Here is a 27,056-nt window from a genome sequence, read left to right on the forward strand (position 1 = left end):
CATACTTTAGAATTAGAATTTTAATATTCGTTTTTAATCACTTCAATTCGAAATGTTTTATTAATTTGTGGCACCAGTCTAAAATAGAAATGCTGACTCACAATCAACTTCGGTAATGCATTTTAACTAGGTACCTAACTGCTAAGTAGTTTAACCAAATAGGTTGAAAAACTGTTTTTTATTACATACATATTTTCTCAACTTATATGTTTAATTTAGGTAATTTCTCATGTTTAGAGGTAGGTATATAAATGCAAACTTTTATTAAATCAGCTGAACAAAAAGCACTACCAAAGGTTTTACAACCCGATGAAAGCAATTTATTGCGTTGAGAAACATCAATAAATATGCTAAATAAATCCACGGTCAATACAGCATCCAGTCTTGAGGTGTTAATCTACAGTTGAATACAGGGTGTTGCCAAAGTGGTAAGTATAGTAATCTAAAAGGCAGTGACTCCGGGGTTTATTCTGACCCTGTAGCACAGGTCGCTATTAAGACGTGACGCCTCATAACACGCAGCCTCAAGAGCGAGCGCAACGGAGAACTTTTGTCACGTCTCAAATGCGCCCCGTGCTAGCCTGAACATCTTACTTTCTACGAATTTTGAAAATTCTTGAAAAAATAATTCCCTTTCCCATAGTTTAAAGTCACGTGACTAACAAAGTTTCTATGAAGAAGCAAAATTATTTACCACGAATTTTAAAAAATCGTAGGACAAAAGATGTTTAATGACTTTCCAAGTCACCCCCTTTCGGCTTACCCTTTTTGCAACATCCTGTAGAGAGAAAGTCCAGCAAGGAGTCGGTAACTCACTCTTATCTATTATCTTCCATCTTCATCTGATGGTGACTTTGTCACTGGCAGTCTATAGACGCGAACTTAGATGAAAAATACACGACCAAGATAGTGTGTCACATAAAAAAACAAAGCAAAATCTGTCCGCAATTTGTTTATTATCAAACCGTTTTAAGTTCAACATACTTAATGACAACCATTGTATCAATGAATAAAGCCACAAATATTTTAACCGAACTAATTCAAAATAAGAGCTCAGTGGTAATGAAATGAAATGAAATCGTTTATTTTTCGACGTAGAATATTATAATTACTTGTCAAAAGTCATAATCTACCACCATTTCACAAAGACCCCGTCATTAAGGAGGAAAGAAATGGCGAAAGAAACTCCTCGAGCATCTTTTCAACTTTTTGCTTATAACTAATACAATTTTACTTATACCTAGTTAATACAATTTTACCAGAGCATATCCATTTCATTTTTCCAAATGCCTTAGTTGACAAGGAAGGACAACTTTTGAGTTGGACAAGACCACGCGTTTTTGTCGTTTAGATAATCATTTATACTATAATAAGCTTTACTACCTAATGTCGTTTTTACAAAATTCTTAAATTTAGTCTCAGTAAGGCTAAGTGTTTCATTTAATAATTTATTATAAAAGCGCATGACAGTTAGGTATGTAGGTTATGTAGGTAGAAGTGGGGACTTATTTATCGAGACGTTTCTTTTGCACTGACACACCATCTAGTACATATTAAAATGTCGTTGGTCGCGGCACAAAACTAGTATACCAAAGAGGTCGTCTATGTATTGTGGAAGAAGGCGATATATCTTTTAAAAGATCTCAATCTTTGACGTTTTCCCAAGGAGGTTGGTTTTAAAAGGCGTTATTATTCTGAGGTTTTAAATGGCTTGCAATGAGCCGCTTTTTGATTATGCGGAAACACGTAAATTTGTATTGTTCTCTGGAGTAGAGAAATATGATTTTGTAAGAAATTATCTAGAATCTATGTGCAGGTTTCCTGGCCATTTATACATTTCTCATATGCCTACTTAAGTACGTAGTAAATAATCAAAACAAATAATAAATTAGACATGGCGCATCGCTATAGCTACAGCCATATATGGAATTATTTGCAAATAACTGTAAATCGCACATCGCGGGTTATCTAAAAGTCGAAGTCGTTAATTTAGTAAGGATCACGAGTTTGGTAGAAGTACCGTATGATTAAAGAGTACTTATAATTATAAATATTGTATACATAATACTATTATATTGTATTTATAAACATAAAAATCTAAATTTATTATTACTATCTAGGTAGCTGATGCCAAGAGATAAGTAAAAAAAAAGTTGTTGATCAAAAGTTGTTCAGTATGACCACCTGAGTTCTTTCGGCTTGCCATACTTAGGTACAACAACAAGTTGTATAATACTGGTACCTATTGTTAATTATTATACAGCTATTAATAAACTAATTATTGTTATAAAACACAGAAGTTACCTAAGCGAAGGCTGATCTTTTATGAACACAGGTATACACAAAATGCGATTTGGTAAATAAGCACACATTCATTGAATAAATCAATTCTATAATCCGATCTAATGATTCATTCCGTCTAATAAATGGGCAATTCCATATTTTATTCAAAGAAACTATCGCGTTTGATGCGGCACTATTAATCAAACTAACGACTTTTAATACTCACTGATTTATGAGTATACTTAACGAGTTGCATCTCGTAAATATTTTGAGGGCATTTTTAATTTTACAATCGTGTCCAACGTAATTGGAGCTCGTAAACTATTGTGTTCTTTTTTCAAAAACTCAATTTTGAACTTCGAATTTATAAAACTTTTTTGTCAGTTGCCTTATTTAAATGCAGAAGGGCACTTCAGCTTTTCATATTTGGAGTCAAAAACGCTCAACTAATACGACTGTACATAAAAATGGTTATGATAAAACTTTTTTAGCTAGTGTGGGCCCCTTGGGCCATATTTAATGAAAGCAGTAGATGTAATAACTATAATAACACGTGTTTTAAGCAGGAAACTACAGGTCATCAGATATCCTAATGTGTTTTGTATCCCGAGGCATTACTTTATAACCTGTCTAGTATAAAGTTAACTTATAAGAAAACTTGTGTCTTCCTTATTGATGTAAGGATATTAATTGGATTTTTTTATGGATTAATATCTGAAATAAATGAATTTATTTATTATTATTTATTAAGTATTAAATTTTTCCATCAATAAAATTTTAGTACCTGATAATGTTTGCTTTGTATCTTTTAATTAATGTGTAATAAAATTTTGCAACAAAAGTTTCACACATTACGATCATTAATAACACTCCTAACTCGTCAACACTTAGGGTAAAAGGTCCTATTATCGGCTTTCTGCCAGACGCTTTTTTTTCTTCATTTAAACAAAATTTTCTTTTTCCGGTCAGTCGTTTGCGCTATCTATCACTTTCTCCACAACTTGGTTAGCTGGAATAGAATACTATTAGCATTAAGTTCATCTATATATGTCAAAATTTATAAACATGCGCAAAAAATTAAACATTATAATAATTATAAAAAAAAATACCAAATTCTTATCACGATTTTAGTTTTTATTAGTGATTTTTTATAACTGATTAGGTATAATTAATATAAATTTATTGTCTCCCTCCACCAGTGTCAGCAGTATGCCTGCTACTAGAAGTGGGCGCGATCCCGAGCCGCCGCGCCGGGTACGCCTGCAACGATCCTGCCCTCTCGTTCCCACATGTGGGCGACACGTTCTCCATCTCGCTCGTGGCCGTCATCACGGTGGTGGTGCCGTATGTTGTTGTGAGTATTTTTGTAAGATTATTTTTTAATTTTTTAAAGGGTTTTTTTGAGCAACAAAATAAATGTTATTTAAATATTTTATATTTTTACTTTAATTTAAAATTGTTACTTATTAATTTAAAAATGAATTAAGTACATTTAAAAAAAATATATAGGTAATTGCTTCTTTAATAAGCTCACTGAAGTTCGAAGTTAGAAACCTTCAAACAATAAATGACGAATATGAGAAAGAAGACAGTAAATGTGAACTCTTGATCGCCTATCAAAAGTTCATATTTTAACAACGTAACTTTGCAGTCATTCTATAAAAAAAAGAAACGATCGCTCTTCTACTAGCCACAACTGCAATCTAAAAAAAAGCCTGCAAAATAATGATGATACGCTAATAAATAAATGCAAATATGTAACTATGTAACTACCTATGTCCTGATGATCATCTATTGTCTATACAAATTAGCATAATAAGAAGTATTTTCCGTCTCGTTAAATATGTTTATTCAGCGGATGAGCGAATGTCTGCTAATGTTTGCAAATAATAGGTACATTGAGTACAAAAATAGTTCCGCATCACACATTGAGGTGGAGTTATATCAGTGGTCGAGAAGAATATCGATAAATACAATAAAAAATTCTTTATTTGCACCAAAAGGAAATATTTAAAAAAAAATACTTAAATGCGTCAAATGAATGTTCCTTTCATTCTTCCTTTCTTACTAAAACTTAACAAAACTGTAGTAGGTACAAAAAGGTGCCCTTATTGCTCACTATGCAGTCTCTACTAGACAACCTTTGGATGAAAGAATTTAATTTACTTACCTACTGTATTATTCGAAGAACATTGTTTTGTTTTTAGATTGAAAAAAAGGTTGTCGTCTTCACGACAACAAAATTTTCACTCCTGTTTTATCCGTCTTTGTCACTAAATGAGTGTAAAATGTAGACTTAAACACGATTACTCATAAAATTCAACCTGTACTTGTAATATAAAACATAACACAAGCGGTGCGGCATCAACAAGGAATTTTAAGCTGCTTAATTTTAAGACAAAGAGATATACACCACTGGCTTGATGACTTGACTCGAGCAAAAAGAAACATTATGCATGTGACATCGGGTATTAGCGAAGTTTGTAATGTCGTACTTCGTACTCTTAGCTAATTTGGTAGCAAGAACTAAGATGTATGCCCTCATTACGTTTGCATAGCTTGAATTATGTTCAGAATATTATATAATCCAATAAAAATTAGAGCATGAACCCAAATGAAAAAGGTTACGAACTATTTTTTATCTGATTTTAGAGTTTGGATGTAAGTCGAATAAAATCAGTAATCTACGCTACTGGTATTAAACAAGTTATAAAAAAAAATTATATGCAAGTAAATGCAAAGCCCTTTTATATCGTCAATCAATCAGTCAGCCTTTGCTCCGGGCTAACTTAATTTTAAAAATGTAAATATCATGTAGATTCATGGGAGACGTGTCAGCAAGTTTATGACTGCCATTTAAAAGTTTATCTTCAAAATCGTTGTGTTTCTTCTATCTGCATCGTGTAGTTCATAAATCTTGATCCCACTTCCCACCCACTACTCACAATCTTACTAATCTAATAAAATGTTACTACATGACAGCTACTACTTTTGTTTCTAGGTCAATCATTTTGACTTTTCTCGTTGGTCGCGGTATCTTTAAGTTTTCGTTCGATCACTTTCTGTCGATTTGAAACTGAGAATTTCAAGTTAAGACGAACTTTAGCCTATAATCATAATTATGTAGCGATGTACCCGAATTTTAATTGAGTAGAACTTAAGTTCATTCAGTTGACCCTACCATTGTGCCCTGCAACATCCTGTATATACGGTTGAGGTAACACATAAAACAATATTCATACCGATTCATCCAGAAAACACTACGTTATAGTACGCTGGATCCAGACCAGAGTGAACGAAAATTTTACACAGGTTTTAAATTTCATTTCTCTCTCTTGTTCCAGGTATGGATAGTAGAGTCCTGCCTGCACCGGGAAGACGAATACACGTTGAAGAAGAACAAGTTCATCGTCAGCGCCAAGACAGCTGCCGTCATATACCGCGACTACATCTACGGAGCAGTAGTCAACCTGGCCATCCTCGAGGTGGTCAAGTGTGTGGTCGGGTCTCCCAGACCCACGTTCTTTGACCTCTGCCAACCGGATAACGCTCGGACTTGCAATGGGTGAGTACGAAAACGTAAACCAGTGTTGTGGATGAGATGGTTATTAGAAGGAAGATGTGCTTAGAAGTTACAGCCTTAAGCCTGCGAATCCACCTGAAATTTTCATAGCCTGCCATGTTACTGGATGCTGAAATACACATCCCAAGAACCCTAAAATGGGAAGTAGTCTCCAACTAATGCTGCCAAAACTACTCAGATTCTGCTAGCTGTAGGGCATCCCACGCCACGTTGAAAGCTGGCTACTAGCGCCGATCGACATTACTATAGATTTTTACCATATTTTCTATTTCAGCACTAAAATTATGACTGACATAATCCTCTATAGATTATTTCTGACCAATCAGGACTGGATTCATGGGCCACGAATTCCAGCCAGATTCTCTAACAACTATTCTGATTGCAGATCGCAATGGGTGAGCTCTTACAAGTGCACGTCTACCAAGTACAGCCGGTACCTGCAGATCGACTCTTCGAGGAGTTTCCCGTCGGCGCACGCCTCTCTGTCCGTCTACTGCGGGTTGTTCGTTGCTGTGAGTATTAACTTTAGTAGTTTAATCAACGTTTAACCATGTATCGTCCACAGGAATACGGAATAAAGACACAGAAACACTAAGTTACCCAGGAAGAATAAGTTTTGCTCCCAAGCAGGAAATCAGGAAATGAAATCTTGTAGGTTTCATAATAGGAGTCATTCTAGGCCCTTTTCTTTGGTGGATGTATATTGTACAAAATATACAAGTTAAGAAACTCTTTTCAGACTTAAACTAGCCATTGTCCACCTTGACATTTAACAGCAGAAGTAGAAGTCTCTATACCTTACCATTACCACAACTGAGCGGTACTCCAAACAACCTCCAACTAAAGCAGAAGTAGAAGTCTCTATACCTTACCATTACTACAACTAAGCGATTCTCCAAGAAACCTCCAACTAATTGTACCTACTACTCCTTCCCCCACAGTGGTACCTCCAACGGCGCGCGTTCAGCTGGCGCTCCCGCTCAGTCCTGGCGGTGCCCCTACTCCAGGTGCTCAGTCTGGTGTACTCCGCCGTCTGCTCTCTGAGTCGCCTCACCGACCACCGGCACCACTGGTGGGACGTGCTGGTGGGAGGCTGCATGGGCGTGCTTAGCGTGCTTTATACGGTGAGTTTTGGTTCTGTTATTTTGAAAGGTTTTTTAGCGTGGAGGAATGACGCTGGTAAAACATGAAAAAACTTCTGATGGCATTCGTTTGGGGCCATTCAAGAGTGTCCAGTAGTAGTTGGCAGACAGGGAGAATTTCATTCTTGAGCGTACTACACACTATTGAAACGCCATGCCACATACCACGCCACTCTTTTCTATGACTAGAACTATGAACGAACTACAACGAACGCGTGTCGTCGGGTCACTTGTTCATAATATGTTTCGTGTTCTGAGGTCTGCCCTGACAGTATCTTTCAACAGATGGAATCTAACTCAAATCGCTTTGTCCACAGACGCTGGTCCTCTGCAAGAACTTCTCGCAGCCGGCCGTGGTCTCCTCCAGTGACATCTCCAGCAGCGACGGCAACAACCACCAATCAGTGCGGAGGCTCCTGTCTAGCGAGCCCCACGTCGTGGTCCCCTAGCCAGCGGCGGTGTAGGTTCAACCTACCTCGGACCTCGTTCTAAAATTATAACCTCAAAAGAGGAAACGCACCATGAAGGTTTTAATGCAGTCTCTGTGTGTTGATCGAACTTTTTGGTGGAAATCTTTTCGTGTACCATGAAGGTTTTAATGCAGTCGATGTATATTGACAGTGGAACTTTTTGGTAGAAATCTTTTTGTGTAAAGTGCAAATTTTGTTGAGGTTATTTCTGGTGGCTGTTAGAAAGTGTCATTATTAGGAACGTTAGGATTGTTACCGCTAAAGCAGTGGTGTAATTTGGGCAAAGTGATAAGAAATGATTTAAGGCTAAGTGCGTGCTTAGCCTACACTTTGTTTTATGCATTAATAGTTACCTCGGAATGTCTAATACCTAGAGATTACATATTAGGGCATTTTTATTGTATCCACTTTAATAATAAATTATTTAATCCGCGTAGGTAATTCTACACTGTCTACTGATAAAGTCGCAAGTTTGGACGTCATGTCGACGGACACTAAGGGCGTCTTGCACAACAAAGTTAATCAAAATTCTCAGCTAATCAAAATAGTTTTTCTCTTCCTCTGACAGTATTATGTGAGTGCAAGAGGTCATAGATTTAATTTTGATTACTTACCTTTGTTGTGCAAGTCACCCTTAAACTCATAAATAAAATTTTGCCCAAAAAAAAGTTATTTTAATGTAGGACTGAAAAGATGAGATTAAGTTCTGTTAATGTACATTAAGTTAAATTAGGGAATCATGTATTTATTTATATACGTAAATATGACCATAGAGCCGAGTGGCCAATTCAAAGTGATAATTTTATAGACCGTAATAGCTGCATTGGTATATTTTTTGCCCCCGACCGAGCAAAAATTAGTATTGCTATAAGATTAATACAACGTGTCTGTAGATATTGTCTTGTATTTGATTGGTTGTATGGCAGTTTTCATGTAGATCCGAATCTTTTTTATTTTTCTCATGCTTTGAGACTGCACAGTATAACTCTTTCACACTAACACTCGCCGTTAGTGCGAAAGAGTTATGTGTCTCTCCTTAGGAGAAGCCTAAGTGCAGCAGTCTGGAAGAATCTTGGCTGATGATGATGATTACGATGAGAATGAGTATCAGGAGGGTTACTTTATACTGACGAAAAACGAACGAATGAGAGTCTTCTTCTCTTAGACAAACTTCGTTTTACGTCATATTTCTTACGGCTTAGCATACCCTTTGTCCAACACCCTGTAGAATGACTCCAGAATCGGGGGTTCTGAAATTGGCTATTTTAGTTTATTAAAAGTGCAACCAGTGTTTTGAAACTTCTACTTACACTTTATTTATTGTTATTAATAAATAAGTTAGTTTAATTCGCGTTGTCAGTATTTTCTGTACAGTACCTGTCTAGTCCATAAGTTTACTTATAATAACGTAGTTTTTAAGTAATAATTATAGTTAGATAATTATTTTCTTTAACTACCTATTGTTAAATCTGAAGCCCACCTTAAGTATTTCAAGTAAAAAACGTTATAAATTTAAAATGTTGTCTTATAAATATTCTTGACATATTATTATTAACTATTACAATAAAAAAGGAATTGATTTGATACTATTTAAATTTAAAATATACATTCCCTTGCATTTAAGTGTATTAAGTATATATTTTTTTTGTAAATATTAGTGTTGTAGAAAGTTTATGCTTGTCCGACATTCTCTATGCGAATAATAAATGAATGAAAAATTTATTAAGTATGTTTTATTTATGAAGTACCTAGTTAAGTATAATAATTACTTATAATAAATACAAAGTGAAAAATTGGGAACATTAAGTACTTAAATCCTACTTAAAATAAATCCTATACCTAAATGCCAAATTTTGTGTGTATGTTTGTTACTTCTTCACGTCAAAACGGCTGAACCGATTTTAACAAAATTTTGTATGGAGTTAGCTGACACCCTGCACATACATAAGCTACTTTTTACCGCGGTATCCCCACGGGAAAACTTAAGGCGAAGCGAAGCTCGCGGGAACAGCTACTATTAAATATAAATACGAGGTAGGCATTATATTCGTTGGTTATAATATAATACCCACGGTCAATAACCGTGGCCACTGAACAATTTGTCTAAATCAATTCCGATATAGTTATGCGGGTAGGGTGACTAAATTACTCTCACTCTACCTACGCGGGGTCCGTTGGGTTATTCATAAACAATTGTTTTTATCTCACAAGGTATAGAAATAGAGTGTATCTGTACTACCACAAAAAAAAACTGTTTCAAGAAGTGTTTAAAACGATATTTGACAGTTTTTGTAGGCGTTTCACAGCGCTAAAAACCTGTTCAATACTGTCGCAAGTTTTTGTGGTAAGGTCCTATAAGTTCATCATCGAGACACCGACACAATAAGGTTTAGTTCTTCGTTTGAATTGGATGAGAAATTAAAAACTTCTAAATCTACCAAAGCATGACTATTATTCAACAACCATTCGGCCAATCACAGTAGTGCATTCCATAGTCAAGTTATGCTTAACTTGATATTCCAAAGTGTGAAACTCACATTATATAGAGGGACATAAACATAACGTAGGCACATAATTATGTGTAAGGTACTATGGAATACGTGGGTACTCGGGTAGAATTACTATGGCTTTATGCTCCATAAAATAGGTTTAAAAATAAAACAAAACTGAAAATGCACGACAGTCACGCTTTAAGCTCAACCACTTTAATAAAATAGTTTTACAGCTAGGGTTGCCAATTCAAGCACCATAACTGCATTAGAATAATTCTGTAATAGTGGTGTAAGTTTTTTGTAATAAATAATAAATAAATACCTGATAGAGGTTCCATACAGCTCTATTCAAGAATCACTATTCTATTTTCTTAGGTATACAGGGTACAAAAATGGCAAAGTAAACTGAAAGGGGGGTGACTCAGGGCCCAGAGCCAATGACCATTCATTCCATACAACCTTTGTTCTGCTACTACTTTCGAAAAAACTTAATAAAATATGAAAGAAAGAAAGAAAATATAGGTACTTTATTGCCACAGACGATATTTTACACTTTAAGGGTGTAGGTACTTAAACTTACCTTACAATTTAACTTAATCTAAACCTATTAATACACCTTAATATTATAATTTTGACAACCCTATTCGAATCCGTGACCAACCCCGCTCGCCTTCGGGACCTCTTGTGTCGTATTATTATAGCTTATATTAAAATGACCGAGAATTACCTTAGTTTATCCAGTATTTGCTAGAGTCATACCAGAATTAACTACGGCAAAATTTAGTGCACTACGAAGATAGCTGACCCGAAAGTTAATTAAGTATTTTAGGCCGTTTGATAATAAACTTTTTAAGTCTTCTGTCTGGCAGAATCTTGGCTGATGATGACGATTACGATAAGCATGAGTATCAGGGGTGTAATTCTCTAAAATGACGAACAAACGAAAAAGAACTGTCACGCAATCGGCACACTTCGTCGAGATATTCGAGATAGAGCTGCAGATTTTAGACATCAGCATTTTGCACCAACTCTCACAGATTAAATAATGGTTAGAGACACAAATATACTACAACGACAACGAAACGTCCATAGAACATTACAATGGGGAAGAAACCCAAGTGAAACTTTGCAGCACGATTGAGTGTGCGTAAAAATGGCGACTGAAACAACCAATTAGAACTAGGGACTCGGGCCTACTCGACAGTGGCCACATCTGGAATTAGCTTTAGGTTTTCTCCCCATTACGACACGCCGTAGGTTGCAACCTTTTGGCGTCCGCTGCTGCCTATTGGCACCTTTACTCGGAACTTTCTCATGCAGTCCTTATTGAATTAGCGGCCCGCTTAGCTGACCCTTGTGAATTTGATCTAACCATTCGATATAATTACGCTCATAATAAAAGCAGCTTCCGTGTACTAACTTACGTTCCTACTTGTTCATACAGTACTTGTTCATACAGGGTGTTCCAAGTTAAGTAAACAGCGGAAAGATTCATAGAAGTTTTTGGTGAATCTCCAAAAATTTATTTAGATACGAGCTGTGGGTCACTCTATCTTTCAGATGTGCACTTTATCCTGGGTCACCCTGTATAGTATGACTATACAGTGTGTACACAGTTCATGGAGTACAAGGCATTTGGTACATTAATGCTATAATTATTGTCATTTTTATAGATTAACGACATACCTACAAAGCAAAAAACTGTATTTACTGTCAAACCGTTTTTTTAAGTTCAACCCTGAACCGAACTTTTTCAAATTAAGACCTCAGTGGTAAAAGTGGGGTGTTATTTTGTCCAGACGTTTCTTTTGCACTGACACTCCATCTACCTAGTTCGCATTAAAATGTCGTGGATCACCATCATTACGATTGTAGATAATAATGTGATCCAGATTATGTACAATTCTGAGCATGGGTAGGTACCTATATGCTAATAATCCTAATCCTAACTAATATTATAAATGCGAAAGTAACTGTGTCTGTCTGTCTGTCTGTCTGTTACTCTTTCACGCCAAAACTACAGAACGGTTTTAAATTAAATTTTGTGCACATATGGTATAGACCTGGGAAAGAACAGAGGCTACTTTTTATCCCGGAATTCCCACGGGAAAACTTTTTAAGGCAAAGCGAACAGCTAGTTTTCATATAATCTTACTTCAATTATTCTAAGTAACTAGCCAGGTCCTCAGTTTATCCTGTTTACCCTATAGATATTTTGTCTGTTTATGAAGTCCATTACTTTATTGGTAGAAAGTGGTTTTGTATGTTGTTATTAGGTACTTGTTTGTTATGATTATTTATTGTCATATAAACATGTAGTTAGTACAAACAAACCAAAGCATGGTAGGGAATTTACAGGTAATAAAAGTAGTAGCTGTAGTTATGGTTTTTATGTAGGTACTTAGATAAATAATTATTACTTACTATGAATACACTCAATTTTCCATTTACTTATTGCATCTGTAAGCCATGAAAAATTACTTATTACAGGTGAGGTAAATACTTTATGTAAGTAAGATAAAAAAATACAAGCACTTCAGCTGCAGCAGTACCTAAGTATTATTGTGGAGACCTTTAGAAGCAAAGTTCAGTAAAACTCAAAAAATACCTAAAACCGGAACAGATAAGCCAACTGTTTTTGAGTTAAACAAACACTGCAGGAGGTCACTCTATCTTACGAAAAACTAAGTTTCGGAGCATTGTTGCTGAACCACGACTCTATCTCGTTGTTTTAAACGTATGACGGCTTTTAAATGCTAGATTAACCCTGCAGTCTGTTTGAGAAGACGTACGTATTTGTCCAACTAATTAGATGTAGCGGTAACTTCTGGGAAAGGCGGGAATATTGGGCGAAATGACCGGTAGGTTTCCGAAATTTTAGCGTGAGGTAGTGATCGTGACACTACTGTTTATTTGATAGAAATAAATTCCTTTATGATTTTATCCTGTAGTTAGGTACGGTCAGGTGCAAAGAAACCTGACCTCTTCTCATACTAACAATGCTTCTGAGGGGGGTCATGTTTATCTGCACCTTACGGTACCTGAGTAAAATAAATGCGGAACTAAGTAGGTATAAAGTATCATAACCATCGATATTGCAATAAATTTGGTAGCCTACATATACAGGTTTTGCAAAAAGGTTATAATAAGCCGAAAGGGGGTAAGCAAATTCGTGTATTTTCAAAACTCGTAGAACAAAAGTTGTTCAGTATGATCCCCTGAGTCACCCGCTTTTGGCTTAGTATACCCTTTTTACAACACCCTGTATATTTGGTATGACGGAATATAGATAAGTAGGTACATACATAATGGTTGATTAACTCCCTGAGATACTTATCACGAAGCCTACTTAAATCACGAATCGCATTGTGGAACTTGGACCGTTTTTACACAACAACACGGAATCCTAAAAGCAAACATAAAAACTCAGAAAAAAACCGAAAGATTAGCCGAGAAACCTGATTCCGTCTGTTGGTTTTGTCTCTAACCACAAAACCTATAAAACTTGAACTCAGTTCATAAAGTGCGCTTTGTTCATGGGAATTAAAGCAAGTTTCCCAACTTTCCGAGGGTTAGTTTAGCTTGTCAAAAAGCCAAGGATACGGAGCTTATATTGCTATTGGTATGTCAAATGCATCGACCTAGAATCGTGGTTAGCACAGTGCGTTACCTACATTAGATCGATTAAAGGTTGTGGAGACTCCAGCTAACATAGTCTATCAACTCTTAAACTCAAGTTCTATGTACTTAAGTATGTAGGTACTTGTTTCAATAAGTACCTCATTACTTAGGTCCCCACTCGGACGGAACTCGCTAAGGTACCTATACAAATAGGTACTTAAGTAGGAAATAGGAAGAATTAAATAAACAATTTGAGAGTTGATCAAGCTTTAATAAAGGCCATAAATAAACCGTGTAAGTACCATTGAAAAGCTTTTAGCGTCTCAATCGAACCCAAGAGGTCATAGGAATTATCAGAGAAAACTGACGATAAGCCAAAAATGCCCGTAAAGCGTATTGCAAAACGACCATAAACTTTTTATCAACCGAAGACACTAAATTTCCTCCATTAAAATAATCCTAAAGTACCCTTTTATCTATAGTTTGTTAACACATGCGTTTTCTGGTTATAAATTACAGGTGATTATGTGGTCGACCATCGTCCCGGATTTGGACCCGGTTTGAACTTGGACTTGGACCTTCTCAACAAACAAAATCTATAATTTTACAGATTTAGTTAAGTGAGTCTAAAGTCTATTTTTTTCTCAGATACTAGGTAAATTGACAGATTTTGAACGGATCATCAACGATCGATTGTCCCATGAATGAACTAGGTAGGTAATTACTACCATATTTACTCAGTACATTTTTATTTTATTTTTTACCAAAAGTACTTAGTATTAGAAATAGTTTGTCAAAAAAACAAATGAATCTATTCTATCTATCTATGAATCGATATGGGTCAAACTATCACGGTCCAATCAGTACCAACCGCCAGCTAGGATTTCCACCGGCCACACACGATGTGTTTAAAAAAAGGCCCAGTCTTTCCGTTGTGTACCTTCGTCCAATCTCCGTGTTGATAATGCGATGACAAATAGGCCCGACTGACCCTCTTGTTGGTATCGTGTGTGTTTAATTGTTTTCTATTTATAACGTGTACGTATCCTAAATAGCATCGCGACGCGTCCTGTATTTTATAGCCTATGTTTTCTGGGTCTTTAGAGGACCTTTTGAATGAAAGGTGTTAGATACATTATCATCATCAGTCCTATAGAAGCATCAGAACTTTAAGCAACTTGTGAATTTCATACATAAAGGTAACTAGTATACATAGATCTGACTCCATAACTTACAGAGTATGATAAATGCAACCGAGCTATTACATTCCTACCAAGATGAAATACCTATCATGGCAACAAACTCGTGGTAGGTAGGTATCTCTATTGTTATGACACGATTTTGCAATAAATACCTACCTACAGAGGCTTGCATAGCAAACCTTACCTAATGAATAATGATATATCGGCACTAATGTAGGCTAAGCTATAATTTTCTTTGCCGCAACCCCTACGCCCTAGGCTGGGCTTAAGTTACCTACCTGTGCCTAGTTCAAAGAGCAGAGCTCTGTTTAAGTCCAAGAGCTAGACTATTTTAGCTGCGTTTGACCATAGATGTCGACGGATAATGGCGTGTCGTAGTCTAGGAGAAATAAAAAAGACATCTTAAGAGCTGAAGATTCAAAAAATCTATTTAAAGTTTTTAAGAAAAGAATGGCGCCTTATAACAACGCGGATGTAAGTGTATGAAATAATGAACACCTGCGACATTCTTATAAATACAGAAGTTCTTTAAGAATCAATAATTAGGTAGGTAAGTATTAGGTAGTTATGTATAGGTATCATATTAATAATAATGTTCCGTAGGTAAGACGACAACAATTACTAGTTAAAATTGTACGGAGCCGCTGGTTTATTTATCACGATTTCCGAGTTCTTGACGTTCCTACTTAGCTAAGTATAATAAGGTACCTACCTAAATTTGTGTGACGAGGTGACGACTACAGGAATCTCACTGATAAAATTCAACCATGTGCGTATCTACCAGCTACCGTCACACTGTAGGTAGGTAGTTATGTTGTGCAATTTACATAGCTTCATGTCAGAGAAGGTAGGTGCCTAATTACGAGAGATGGATTGCAATATCGTGGCATATTATTGCGAATACAAACAGCGCCTATTTACCTATCTATAAGCAAAGCACCAATGCAACGGACCTACCTTTTTGTTTACGGGCGTGTTGGTTGCACATTCATGAGAGAAACTGGAGACTCCCTGTACCTACGCAACAGGGCTTTTCCGCAGGCTAACCTCACATACGTCAAATTAAAACGTCAAAAACTGCGCACACCGCACACAAATAAATGTCAATAAGTTCAAACTATGCAATAGTTATTGTGTTGATAAATTTCGTGTTTATTCTTTAGAATTAGTATTCACAAATCCAATATGACCTCGGAATTGTGCCGATTGTGTCTCTCCAAAGAACGCCTGAGACCAATATTTACTAATGCATCTTTTAGTGACAAAAACAGCAATATTTTAGCTATGACTACCGGACTTCAAGTAAGTTTTAAAGTTTTCTTGTCTATTAAGCATGTGTTCGAATACTCAAAAATTACATAAAATAGTAAGTAAGTGTCTATAACAACCATAATTATAATCTGATAGCTAACCTTTCTCTTAATACACAATATATATAATATACCCAAGTAAACTTTTTGTCTTTAGATAAACATTGTAAAACCATTGTTATTTTTTTAGATAAATATAAACGACGGTCTACCCCAGCACATTTGTAGTTCATGCGAAGAATTAGTTAACTCCTCTCTCAACCTCCGAAGCCAAAGTCAAGCAGCTGAGCAGAAGCTTCTTGCAATGGGCTACAGAAAACTTGAAATTCACAACAGTGCTGACAATCAAACCCTTTCACCAGACAGTATTAGTAAAGTTGATGATACAACACTGGGCTCCTTCAATACCACACTAGAAATTGATTCAGAATTAGACAGTAAAAGTTTAACAGACTTTGATGTAGAAGATAAAAGTATAGAACTACAAAATATAACAACAGAATCTAACATAAAACCAAAAGTTGAGAAAGAATGTACAGTAGAAATAACAAAATCTTCAAGGAAAGAAAGAAGGGAAGCTTATTTGAGTCTTGTCGAAGGCCAGATGAATCCGAAAGGTCCCGTCACATGTAAAGTGTGTAAGAAGACTGTCAACTCATGGCCCTCATTTGTGAGCCATGCCAAACTACATTTAGGGTTTAAATTTGTTTGCGAGGTAAGTGATTTAATCATCATACTGAACAATAAATTTAGTAGAAACTTAAGGGGTTCTATTCTATTATATTCTATTCTATCGCTCGTCTAGGCTTTAGCTGGAAAACTAATTTAAACCAACTTATAAACAGCCTGTACTTTTAATATTTATTAACTTTTCAGTACTGTGGCAAGAGTTTTGTGTCATCGACCCAGCTGAACCGCCACTGCCGGTCTCACCACGGCATGGAGCGGAACCTACGATGCAGCAGCTGTGACTACCTCGCACTAGACAACACCCAGCTTGTGGTAATTGCATCTTCATCATCAGCCAGAAAGAAATATACTATATACATTTACTTGACACAAAAATGGCTACCTTGAGATACTTATCTATTGTACTCTGTATGGGCCCTGAGTATCTACCCTGGGAGGTCAGCTAATTTGTCTGGGTAACCCTTTCATCATGTTAACATGCCTCTAATATTTGTGACTGTCATGCTAAGAACAAGAGACTCATTTATAAATGAATTACATTTTTTTCTAAGTTTTTCTAGATCTTTAACTACCTATTTCATGTGAGAATTATTGGTGTAAAGATTAGCCTCTCCCATTATTTTGAGTCCTATATGTGCCTAAATAAAATGAAAAATGGTTGAGCTATTTTCATCAGTGCAATATTAGTGCATAAATTAAACATGGCATAACAGAATCCTAAAACCTATCCGTCACATTCCACACCCATCCAGCTACACGAGCGGCGCGTGCACACGGGGGAGCGTCCGTTCGCGTGCGCGCAGTGCGGCGCCGCGTACCACAGCCGCCGCTGCCTGCTGCAGCACCTGGAGAGCCACCAGACCAGCGCCACGGTGCAGGTAGACAGCGCTTCTGTCGTTTTCATGTCGAATGTTAGAATGGAGACTACATAATGTTGTATTATGACGCGCCACTGTCTGGCGACTTTACAAGTCAGGAATTGGCCTGTAGGATGTGAGCATTTTGAAATGGATTCTAACAGTCGACTTTAAAAAATTATCATACTTGGGCACACTGACGCTTAATTTTCTAAAGGAGAAACCTTCACATGTTATCGCTAAATTGTAAGCCGATAAGGTGATCTCCAATTACAGAAAATTCTACAATAATTTAAATGAACGAGTTGTGATCTCTGTAGGTTTATAATACCTTTCTTCCTAAATCCTGTCATTATCATCATCATCAGTCAATACTAAACATAAGCGCAAAGATGCACTTTACGTATATATTTCCTGATTCTATATCTCATTTTGTTTCCACCATTCCAGTGTGAAAAGTGTCCTCAAATGTTCAAATCGCGCCGCCACCTAGCGCGCCACACGTACAGCGCACACACAAGCAAGCAGTTCACATACAAGTGTCCTGTTTGCGCACACGTATACAGGAACATCAAGTATATTAGGGTCCACTTGAAGAAGCTACACGGACTGACTACTAGTGATGCGAAGATTATCAAGATCAAGTTATAGCTGTTGTTTTTGTGGAGAAGAATTAAATGTCTTCCAAACAAAGGTTGTCTGCTAGAGATTGCTAGCAATAAGGCCGCCTTTTTGTACTGTTTTTTTAAGTTTATAAGTTGTTTTTGTATTATTTCCTTTTGGTGCAAATAAAGAGTATTGTATTGTAAATGTTATCACAGATCTTCTAAACAAGTCATATTTGTAAAACACTTGGACATGGCATGATAAGAGGCATTGCATGGTGTATATTATTGTAGTTTTTTATGGTGCGCCTTTTCTCATGGCCGTGCAATGTGTGATAGCTAGAATGATTGGTGTGCCGTGCTATGCCTGCAGAATGCTTCTTTATCTGTTTAGAAGGGAGGACTGTTTTGAAATTACAATCTTGTTCAATATGTGCATTTAATGGTTGTATGAATTTAGTTCGCACACAAATTTTATAGGGAAGTAAATACAATACAAATTATATGTATTATGATTGTTTTTATTTAACCTTAGCCTGATACATAAAATTCGAGGGGTAATTATTATCCTTAAATAATATTAACAATATGCTTTGCACATCAATAAATTAAAATAATCTCACTAACAACGAAACCTTTATAAATAATTAAAGAAAAAAGCAAAATAAATCTGTTTTTTTTAAGATAATTAACTATTTATTTATTTACAACTATACTAATACTGAACCATGTTTCATAAAAATCAATTCCAACTTTGAAAATAACACTCATATTGCAAAACCACTATTACACATTTCACGCATTTACATCCACTCATTCGCAAATCCACTCCCACACATTTCACGTTTCCACCGCCACTCTATCATCACTGATCGCCGTCAACTGCGCTCCGTCACCTCGGTGACGTCTCCGCAGATGCCGCGCCGCGTAGTGTCGGCTGGAATACACGCGCGTGCAGAGAGAACACGCGAACACGCGCGCGCTGTGCACGCTCAGCTTGTGCATGTGGAGAGAGTTGCGCGCTTTGAAGGAGGCCGGGCAGAGGTCGCACTGTGGGTAGGAGAAGCATTTTAGGGTTATAATTGCGTAATGAAAGTTCAGTCAAATGTGATGGGTAACAGTGTGTCAGTAGGACTAGTGTATAATGTGTCAATATACTTTTCCTTTTACAAGTTTCACGATACAATATGTGCTGTATGTATATAATGTATATTTTATAGAAATCTATGATTGTGCATTGTGCAACTGAGCACGTAGCTATGTAAACGGTACGGTCAGGTGCAGAGAAACCTGACCCCACTCTCATAGTAACAATGATTCTGTACAAGTGCATGAATGTGAAATCTGCCTATATACTTTAGCGAGTTGTCATGTGCAAGAGCACGAATGTAAAATGTGTCGTTATACCTTAGCGAGTCTCTCGGTGCGGTGCGACTGCTTGTGCTGCGCGAGCAGGTACGCGGCGTGGAACTTGGCGCCGCACGTTTCACACACGAACGGCTTCTCGCCGCGGTGGCGACGCTCGTGGTTCTGGAAAATTATTATAAGAATTAGATATTATGAGTTGTCAATTTTATCAGTAGCGATACACTTTGTAATTTTATAAAGTAACAAATAATAAATTTTAGAATGAATAGGTTTGTGAGTTAGACAAGGTATAAAGTAGCTACCTATGAAGCTGGCTATGCTTTCATCGCTTGAATTATAAATACAGCTTCATAAGTGGCTCTACATTTACACTTTTAAATGCTACCGTAAAATGAATCCAAATTAACCATTTTGGTTTGGTTCTTACGGAATGTTGTTAAGTTTGACTAGTACTAGTAAGTTAGTCAACTTCAGTAGAAACTGATTTTATTTGTAAAGCTATGTAACGACGTAACATAAACAAATGACCGCACCCTCAGAGCCATGGCGCTGGCACTCTCGAAGTCGCAGTGGCCGCACTTGAACTTCTCGTAGCCGTGTTTAGCTCGGTAGTGCTCTTGTAGCCGGTACTTGTTGCCGAATGTACTTCCACAGTGCTGCAACAAAGACAACAACAGAATAAATATACGAACCCACCAATTCATAGAACGTATTTTAAGTTTAGAGGAGGTTAACAATAAGTATACATGTTTGTTACTCTCGGAAAATGGCTGGACCGGTAAGTATGTTTTTAGGTAGGAATCTGTCACCTAGGCTAGGACTAATACATAAGCATATTTTTTTGCCGTGATTACCACGGGTTTTTTAAGAGAAAACACAAGTATTTCACTAGGTATAGTTGAGCCTTCACAAACGTGGGATTGTGATAGGCAGATCCTTTCACCCTAGTCCAGTTCACTGAATAAGAATTTCACCGCTAAACTAATTTTAACTTAAAGATAGCTTGGACCTTAGATACTGTCATAGGCTACCTTTCCCACCCTCCCATATCCCCCTTTATAATAATAATTATTGCAAAACATACCTCGCACACAGGTCTGAGCCCGGCGTGTTTGATCGCCTTGTGCAGCTTGATGCTGCCTCGCTGCATCACCTTCTGACAGACATCACACTCCTGTAGCTCTTTACTCTGAAATTCACATCACATCCAGGTTGTTGTACATGTATGGTAAATTGAGCAGTGGGTGATTATGGAGTTTATGGGCTGATTAATATCTATTAATCTATCTAGATAGAATACTCTTAATTTGTACTTGTAACTTAATTAGGGTACAAAAGGCGATCTTAACCAGTCAACCTTTGGATGGATGAATTAAGAGATTGAGATTGGGCTAATGATGATGTTTGTCCGTTTAAGTGCTGCAATGTTGGATGGGTATACTACTGCCCTCAGCATATAACACTGAGTGTTTTACTTTTAGGGAAGTTGTAATTTCGTACAATAAATACTATTTTTGTATTGGTGAGTTTTGATACCCAACTGTGTCAAACGAAACTAGTCTTTAAAATGTGTGAAAAAAATAAACATTACTACATTATATTTAGAATTTTCTATAAGGAAAGTTATACTTACAGATTTACTTGGCTCCCTTTTCTTAGTCCTCTTCACACAGCTAGCCACATGAGTGATCAACATCTCTTTGTCAAGGAACTCAGACTTACAGTACTGAAATCAGATAATAAAATATAAATTTTCATAAACTGAAGCTGTTGAAGTTTAAATTAAGTAGATCTTTCTTTGAAAAAAAAACTCTATTATAACATTAATAATCTTTGTTGGAAACAAGTTTAGAGTAAACACAAAACATGAAAACCCTGACTCCCAAACAAGGTAACCCTGTATCTTGAGAGCCAGTGCCTTCCCAGTCATTGAACATATAAAAAATATTGAACACTTACGCTGCATCTAAAAGTTTTCATCTCAGGGCCAATACCATGCATCATCTTCATATGGCGATTGTATTTATGTCTCAGAATAAACACGGAGCAAATTTCACACTGCATCTTTCTACTATCTTTGCCGGGATGCATTGACGATATGTGAGCATCAATGCTACGAATGGAAAGGCTTTTTCTACAAACCTTACATACAACTCGGTTTTGATCCGGTGCCTTCATATCTATTTCATATGGCAGGTCACCATCTTGTTCATCATCTGTTTCAGATTGCTTTTGGTTTAGTTTCTTAGGTATTTCATCTGTTGTGGTCACTTCAATTTCTTTCTTGACGTCTTGGCTAAAATGATCATCATTATTGCCAATGTAAAGTACTATTTCACTGTCAGAATTTTGGCTGCCTGTAGAATATTTCTTAATTGTGTATTCTAGTGCTTTTTCTTCACTTTTATTTTCTTCATCATCATCACTGTTTATCTCTTCATCATCATCATTAATCCTTTCACCTAAGATTTCATCTTTGACATCAAAATTTTCATCTAGTTTTATTTCAACTTTTACTGTCTCTGTCTTATAATGTTTTTTCAATTTAACTACTTCAGTTTTTACTGTGTTTTCAGTAATTGTTTCTCCATATAAAACCTCAAATTCTAGAGGTTCCTCCTTGTTTATGCTAATACTTTGCTCAAGAAGCTTATTTTCTACTTCTTTACACCTTTTTCTATAGTTCAAAGACTTATTTAAATAGTTTATGCATATACTACATATTTTCTGGGGCAGACCATCATTTTCAGTCACCTGTAATCAAAACAAGTAAATAATATAGTAAAATATGAATTATGTGTATTAAATAATTGATACAGATATTGATAATTGATCACATTATTCTAAGATCAGAGTTTATCAATGGTTTGGAAAATGAAACAAAGTAAATGTTTATGTACTTCAGTCAAAAGTAAATAAAGTGAGAAAATAACAGTCCCAACCATTGGTTGTAAAAGCCTTGACACTGCTGAACATTGAGACCTTCCAAAGCATGGCGCTTTTGTCCTCACACTTTCTCAACGAGCCACTACCAGCTAGCAGTCTATTATCAGATCGGACAGACCCTACATTGTACATTTATATTGACTGTACTTAGTAAACCATTGGAATGTGCTATTTAAGGGTTCAATGAGCTAAGCAAGTAAGAGTAGGATTCACTAAATAACGTACCTTTATACCACTAGTGAGGAAAATGGCAGTAGAATATCTTTTATCCTCAGCTGCATTGCTTGTAAATATTGAGATCAATGAGTCTTCACTCAAACATAAACGACACACGCCTGAAAAATCCATGTCTGTATTTTCGTAGCCGCTGAACTAATTTACTATAATTAATAACATGTTTTTTATAGCACAGCCAAAGAAAGTTTTGTTTTTAAATGAATATACTTATTTATTTAAATAATAATATTTGAGCGTAGACATAGACAGGGGCGGCGGAATTTGTCAAATAGATTTTATTTTGACATATAAATACGCAACGTAATTTGACAGATGGCATAGTAATCTGTGTCATTGTCCATGGACGGCGGGTCGGAACCTGCTGTAGTAAGTAAGCTTTGTTTCAGAATATGGAAATGTATGTGTTTTAGCACTTTCAGCATCTTCTTATGAGAGATGTCCTTTTATGAGAAAGACCTCTCGTAAAAGGTGAGCACGCATTATGCGGAATGCATGTTTTATTACAGTACTTAATCGTGAGGCCTACATAAATTAATATAAGTTGTCTCGATAGTTAGTTCCGAAACGAATATTGGTGACAGTGGTAAATGTCAATTCTGCTTTTGTTGCGTTATGCGTAAACGTCAACGTCGAGACTCGAGTTTGTTTGCATGAAAATTCGAGGAAAATTCAATAAAAGTTTATGAAAGTAATTGATTTAAAAATATCTCAATAAAAATAGTCCCTCAGTTGTTATTATTGTTAATAGCTTGGGGATCTTAATACCAGATCTATCTAGAAATGCATCGAATTCTGGATAGAGTAAAGTTTTGCTGGTGCAAAACTAACCGGTGGCACCGAGGTAAGTTCACAAATAAATATCACTTACGAATTTAAAAGCACTATTATCTAAATTTACTGTAGTACAATAGTTATATTTATAGCATCTATCGATTGGTGGGGATTACCGAGCATTTACATGACTCATCAGTCGATCAGCTGTTTTGCGGCGTGAGAGCCGAAAGTTATCATTTGTATCGTCTTCGTCGATAACTCATTGTACAATGCATTATTGGATAAGGTACTTACCTAATTTATTTACGTAACAGCCTAGGCTTTACAACCCAGCAGAATAATTATGTTAAGTGCATCATTATTTACTATTTATTAAAAAACTGAGTAAAAGTGATATAAAACCAGTATTAATCGTTATCATTATTGTATCTTCCAGCGCTGTTCCTGCTAATTATTGCTGAACTGAAGTGGATTCCCGGTAACAGGCTTGGGTTTGAGTGCAATGACCCCTCACTTTCTCATCCATACACTGGAGACACTATAAGTTGGAAGTGGCTCATTGCTGTAACTGCTTTGCTGCCATTAGCCTTAGTGAGTCATCTGTTTGCTTACTGAAATAAGGAGATTCATGATTTATCAATTAATGACTGTCTGCTATGTTCCTTGTGGATTTTAATTCAAAGTGATTGATTCCAATATCTGTAGCTATGATTTCCTGTTTTACCAGTATCATTTAAATGTATAAGTAACACTAAATCCTAGCTTCAGTTCTTCCTGAAACACTTTTCTTGGCCTTAAAGTGTATGTGGTTTAAAAAGTAATTAAGTTTACAGGGAAATCTTACCTTTTAACTAAGCCAATTATTTCAATAATCCCAATATTTTATTTCAGATGCTAGTTGTAGAGAAGATATTCCATAAAAGTGATGACAGAAAAGCATCCACAAAAAGAGCTCTAAAATGGTCTAAAGAGTACCTTTTTGGTTTACTTGTAAACCTGGTGTTTGTGTCCATACTGAAGGTGCTGGTCGGAGAGCCGCGGCCACACTTCTTTGACACTTGTGGCCCCAAGGAGGCTGATACTTGTGAAGGGTGAGAAATATATACCTATCCTTACACTTATTGTTACTTAAATCTAAATTGCTAGGTAAAAAAAGGCAATTCATAAAAACAAGCTGATCTAGCAATATTTCAGGGATCTCTATGTAAGTATAAGTAACTAAGAATGGGAGATCAAAGCACAGATTAAATAGTTAAGTACCTACTAATTTTATACTGATGATAAGGAGGAAATGTAAAAAGTCATGAACATACATATTATTATTTATAACCTACCTTTGAGAACCTTTATCATAAGAATAATCATGTGCTTTCATCTTCTTCCTTGCCAAACCCTATTTATAATAGTGTACAAATTATTATTTTATGTACTTACTTGTAATATGTAAATGTACATAATGACGAGCCTTTATGAAATGGTGGTAAAGTAATATTATGACTAACGAAAAAAAAATCAATTTTTCATTGTTGAAAAATATTGAATTTCATTCCAGGTCTGAGTTCGTCCCCCGCTACACGTGCACCAAGCAGGGCTGGGTGGCGCAGTCTGACCGCAGCTTCCCGTCGGGACACACCTCCATGGCGGTCCATGCTGCGCTGTTTGTGGCTGTGAGTGTGGGGATGCTGTTATTATATTAGCTTTTGCCTGCGGCTTTGCTCGCGACAAATTTGGGGTAAAGGGAGGGTATTTTTTGGAGATTCGAAGTCCTGACAGTTAAGAATTTTATACTTACTCCCTATTTTACCCCCTTAGGGGTAGACTTTCCAAAAATTATTCCTTAGTGTACACCTACACTGTGTAAGGGAAGGTATCTAATGTGCAAAATTTTTAGTCTCCAGGTTTAGCAGTCCAGCAAGTCTTATTTCTACAACTTCATGCCAATTTTCTCTCTTATGGGCGTGGATCATCAAAACCTTTTCAAGGCTACACACATATTATAAAGACCTCTATACTTACGCAGTTTTCAGCCTACTTTTTGTAACAACAGTTACCAAATCCCCCATCTAATATTCTAGTGGTACCTCCACCGGCGTCTCACCCTCCCCTCACACACACTGACTGTCCGCTCGCTGCAAGCGGCCAGCGTCCTCAGCGGGGCATGCTGCGCCGTCTCGCGGGTGCTCGACAGACGCCACCACTGGCGGGACGTGCTGGCTGGAGCGGGGATAGCGGTGCTTGGGTTGCAGTTTACGGTAAGGTTACGCTAAAAGTCAAGCCAGTTTTGATATAATGGCTAGAACACTGGGGGTAACATTACCTGTGATCCTAAAAAAAGAAAACTAAAATCGGTTCAGCCGTTAGGCCAAAAGCGTGTTGAGTGGGGTTGCTGCGCCGTCTCGCGGGTGCTCGACAGACGCCACCACTGGCGGGACGTGTTAGCCGGGGCCGGCATAGCGGTGCGGTGGTTGGGTTGCAGTTTACGGTAAGGTTTGATAATCGAAGCAAAGTTAAAAAACATAGACATTGAACAGTAAAAGTCGTGTTTTTGAAAGGCTAAGCCGATTTTGATAAAATATGGCTAAGAACTTTACATATGACCCTAAAAAACTACTTAAATTAAAATTGGTCCAGCCGTTTGGGAGCTACGCTACCATAGACAGATCCGCACATACATAGACACGTTAAACTTATAACATCCCTCTTTTTCTATCAGGGGTTAAAAATATTGATAAATAAACGACATTGCCAGACAGACAGATGGATTTTTACCTTTTGACGTACGGAACCCTTAAAATATTATTAAAGAAAGCCTAGCCAACTACTTATTTAGAATAAAATTTAAAGATTGTGTTTTAGTCCAAATACCTATCTGTAATGTGTGCGCCCTTACCAATATTTCTATAATTTCCGTCTATTTCATCAAAATGCTAATTGCTACCTCTTTCAACAGATATTTCGTCTCTGCAAAAACTTCGAATGTCCGAGAGAAATACACACAGAACAGAAGAATGGTATTGACGATAAGAAATTTAATGAAACAGACGAATCGCCTACCGCTTTACAAGACAATGCTAATATGTAATGTACCTGCCTTATTTACTCATTAGTTAGCAATAACGTAAACAGTATTTTTGTAACCAAATGCAAGACACATACAATGATAAGTATGAACACATACAATACCTTAATTATAGAGGCGGAAGCTGTAATATTTCCAAATAGCAATGCTGCTAAATACGGTACTAAAATTTGTATTCACGTGATAGGTAGTGAGCCGTATCGCCGTTTTTAAGGAAATGTGTAGTGAAAATAATGATGACTGCACTAATTAAAGTAAAGTAGGAAAAAGCTTACGAAGTACATATTTTTGGATGCAACTATACTTACTAATATGAAGCAATATTTACCTGACAATCACACCAAAGAACTGATATTACTTTTATTAAGGAAAAACTCCTGTGTTTCACAATTTAAGC

At 36.5% G+C, this 27,056-nt stretch overlaps 4 protein-coding genes across 5 annotated transcripts in view; 3 read left to right on the plus strand and 1 right to left on the minus strand.

Annotated features, from left to right (window-relative positions):
• The window catches only part of LOC119690525 (phospholipid phosphatase 3), a 78,097-nt gene extending 69,796 nt beyond the window's left edge, over nt 1-8,301 (plus strand). For both annotated transcript variants that reach the window (XM_038105809.2, XM_038105810.2), the window contains exons 3-7: nt 3,483-3,637; nt 5,628-5,848; nt 6,252-6,378; nt 6,808-6,990; nt 7,326-8,301. In XM_038105809.2, the coding sequence (XP_037961737.2) occupies nt 3,483-3,637; nt 5,628-5,848; nt 6,252-6,378; nt 6,808-6,990; nt 7,326-7,457 (818 nt within the window). In that variant the 3' untranslated portion in view covers nt 7,458-8,301. The remainder of the gene's footprint in view (nt 1-3,482; nt 3,638-5,627; nt 5,849-6,251; nt 6,379-6,807; nt 6,991-7,325) is intronic.
• Nucleotides 8,302-15,933: 7,632 nt separating this feature from the next.
• LOC119690585 (zinc finger protein 184) lies at nt 15,934-18,358 on the plus strand. The gene is made up of 5 exons (XM_038106193.2): nt 15,934-16,095; nt 16,294-16,818; nt 16,980-17,105; nt 17,546-17,671; nt 18,101-18,358. The coding sequence occupies exons 1-5, from the start codon at nt 15,979-15,981 to the stop codon at nt 18,299-18,301; spliced, it is 1,095 nt and encodes a 364-aa protein (XP_037962121.2). The 5' UTR covers nt 15,934-15,978; the 3' UTR covers nt 18,302-18,358.
• A 681-nt stretch (nt 18,359-19,039) lies between these two features.
• On the minus strand, nt 19,040-23,070 carry LOC119690584 (zinc finger protein 221). Its single transcript, XM_048628022.1, has 7 exons — nt 22,795-23,070; nt 21,583-22,377; nt 21,257-21,349; nt 20,708-20,812; nt 20,157-20,279; nt 19,663-19,785; nt 19,040-19,305 (listed from the first exon to the last, which is right to left on the minus strand). Exons 1-7 carry the CDS (start codon nt 22,915-22,917, stop codon nt 19,096-19,098), a joined length of 1,572 nt encoding a protein of 523 aa, XP_048483979.1. The 5' UTR covers nt 22,918-23,070; the 3' UTR covers nt 19,040-19,095.
• A 355-nt stretch (nt 23,071-23,425) lies between these two features.
• Nucleotides 23,426-26,690, plus strand: LOC119690559 (putative phosphatidate phosphatase). Its single transcript, XM_038106036.2, has 6 exons — nt 23,426-23,647; nt 24,017-24,171; nt 24,472-24,671; nt 25,133-25,247; nt 25,656-25,832; nt 26,531-26,690. The coding sequence occupies exons 1-6, from the start codon at nt 23,587-23,589 to the stop codon at nt 26,660-26,662; spliced, it is 840 nt and encodes a 279-aa protein (XP_037961964.2). The 5' UTR covers nt 23,426-23,586; the 3' UTR covers nt 26,663-26,690.
• The last annotated feature ends 366 nt before the right edge of the window (nt 26,691-27,056 follow it).

The sequence above is a fragment of the Plutella xylostella genome, chromosome 19 (assembly GCF_932276165.1).
Source record: "Plutella xylostella chromosome 19, ilPluXylo3.1, whole genome shotgun sequence".
Classification (NCBI taxonomy): Eukaryota; Metazoa; Arthropoda; class Insecta; order Lepidoptera; family Plutellidae; genus Plutella; species Plutella xylostella.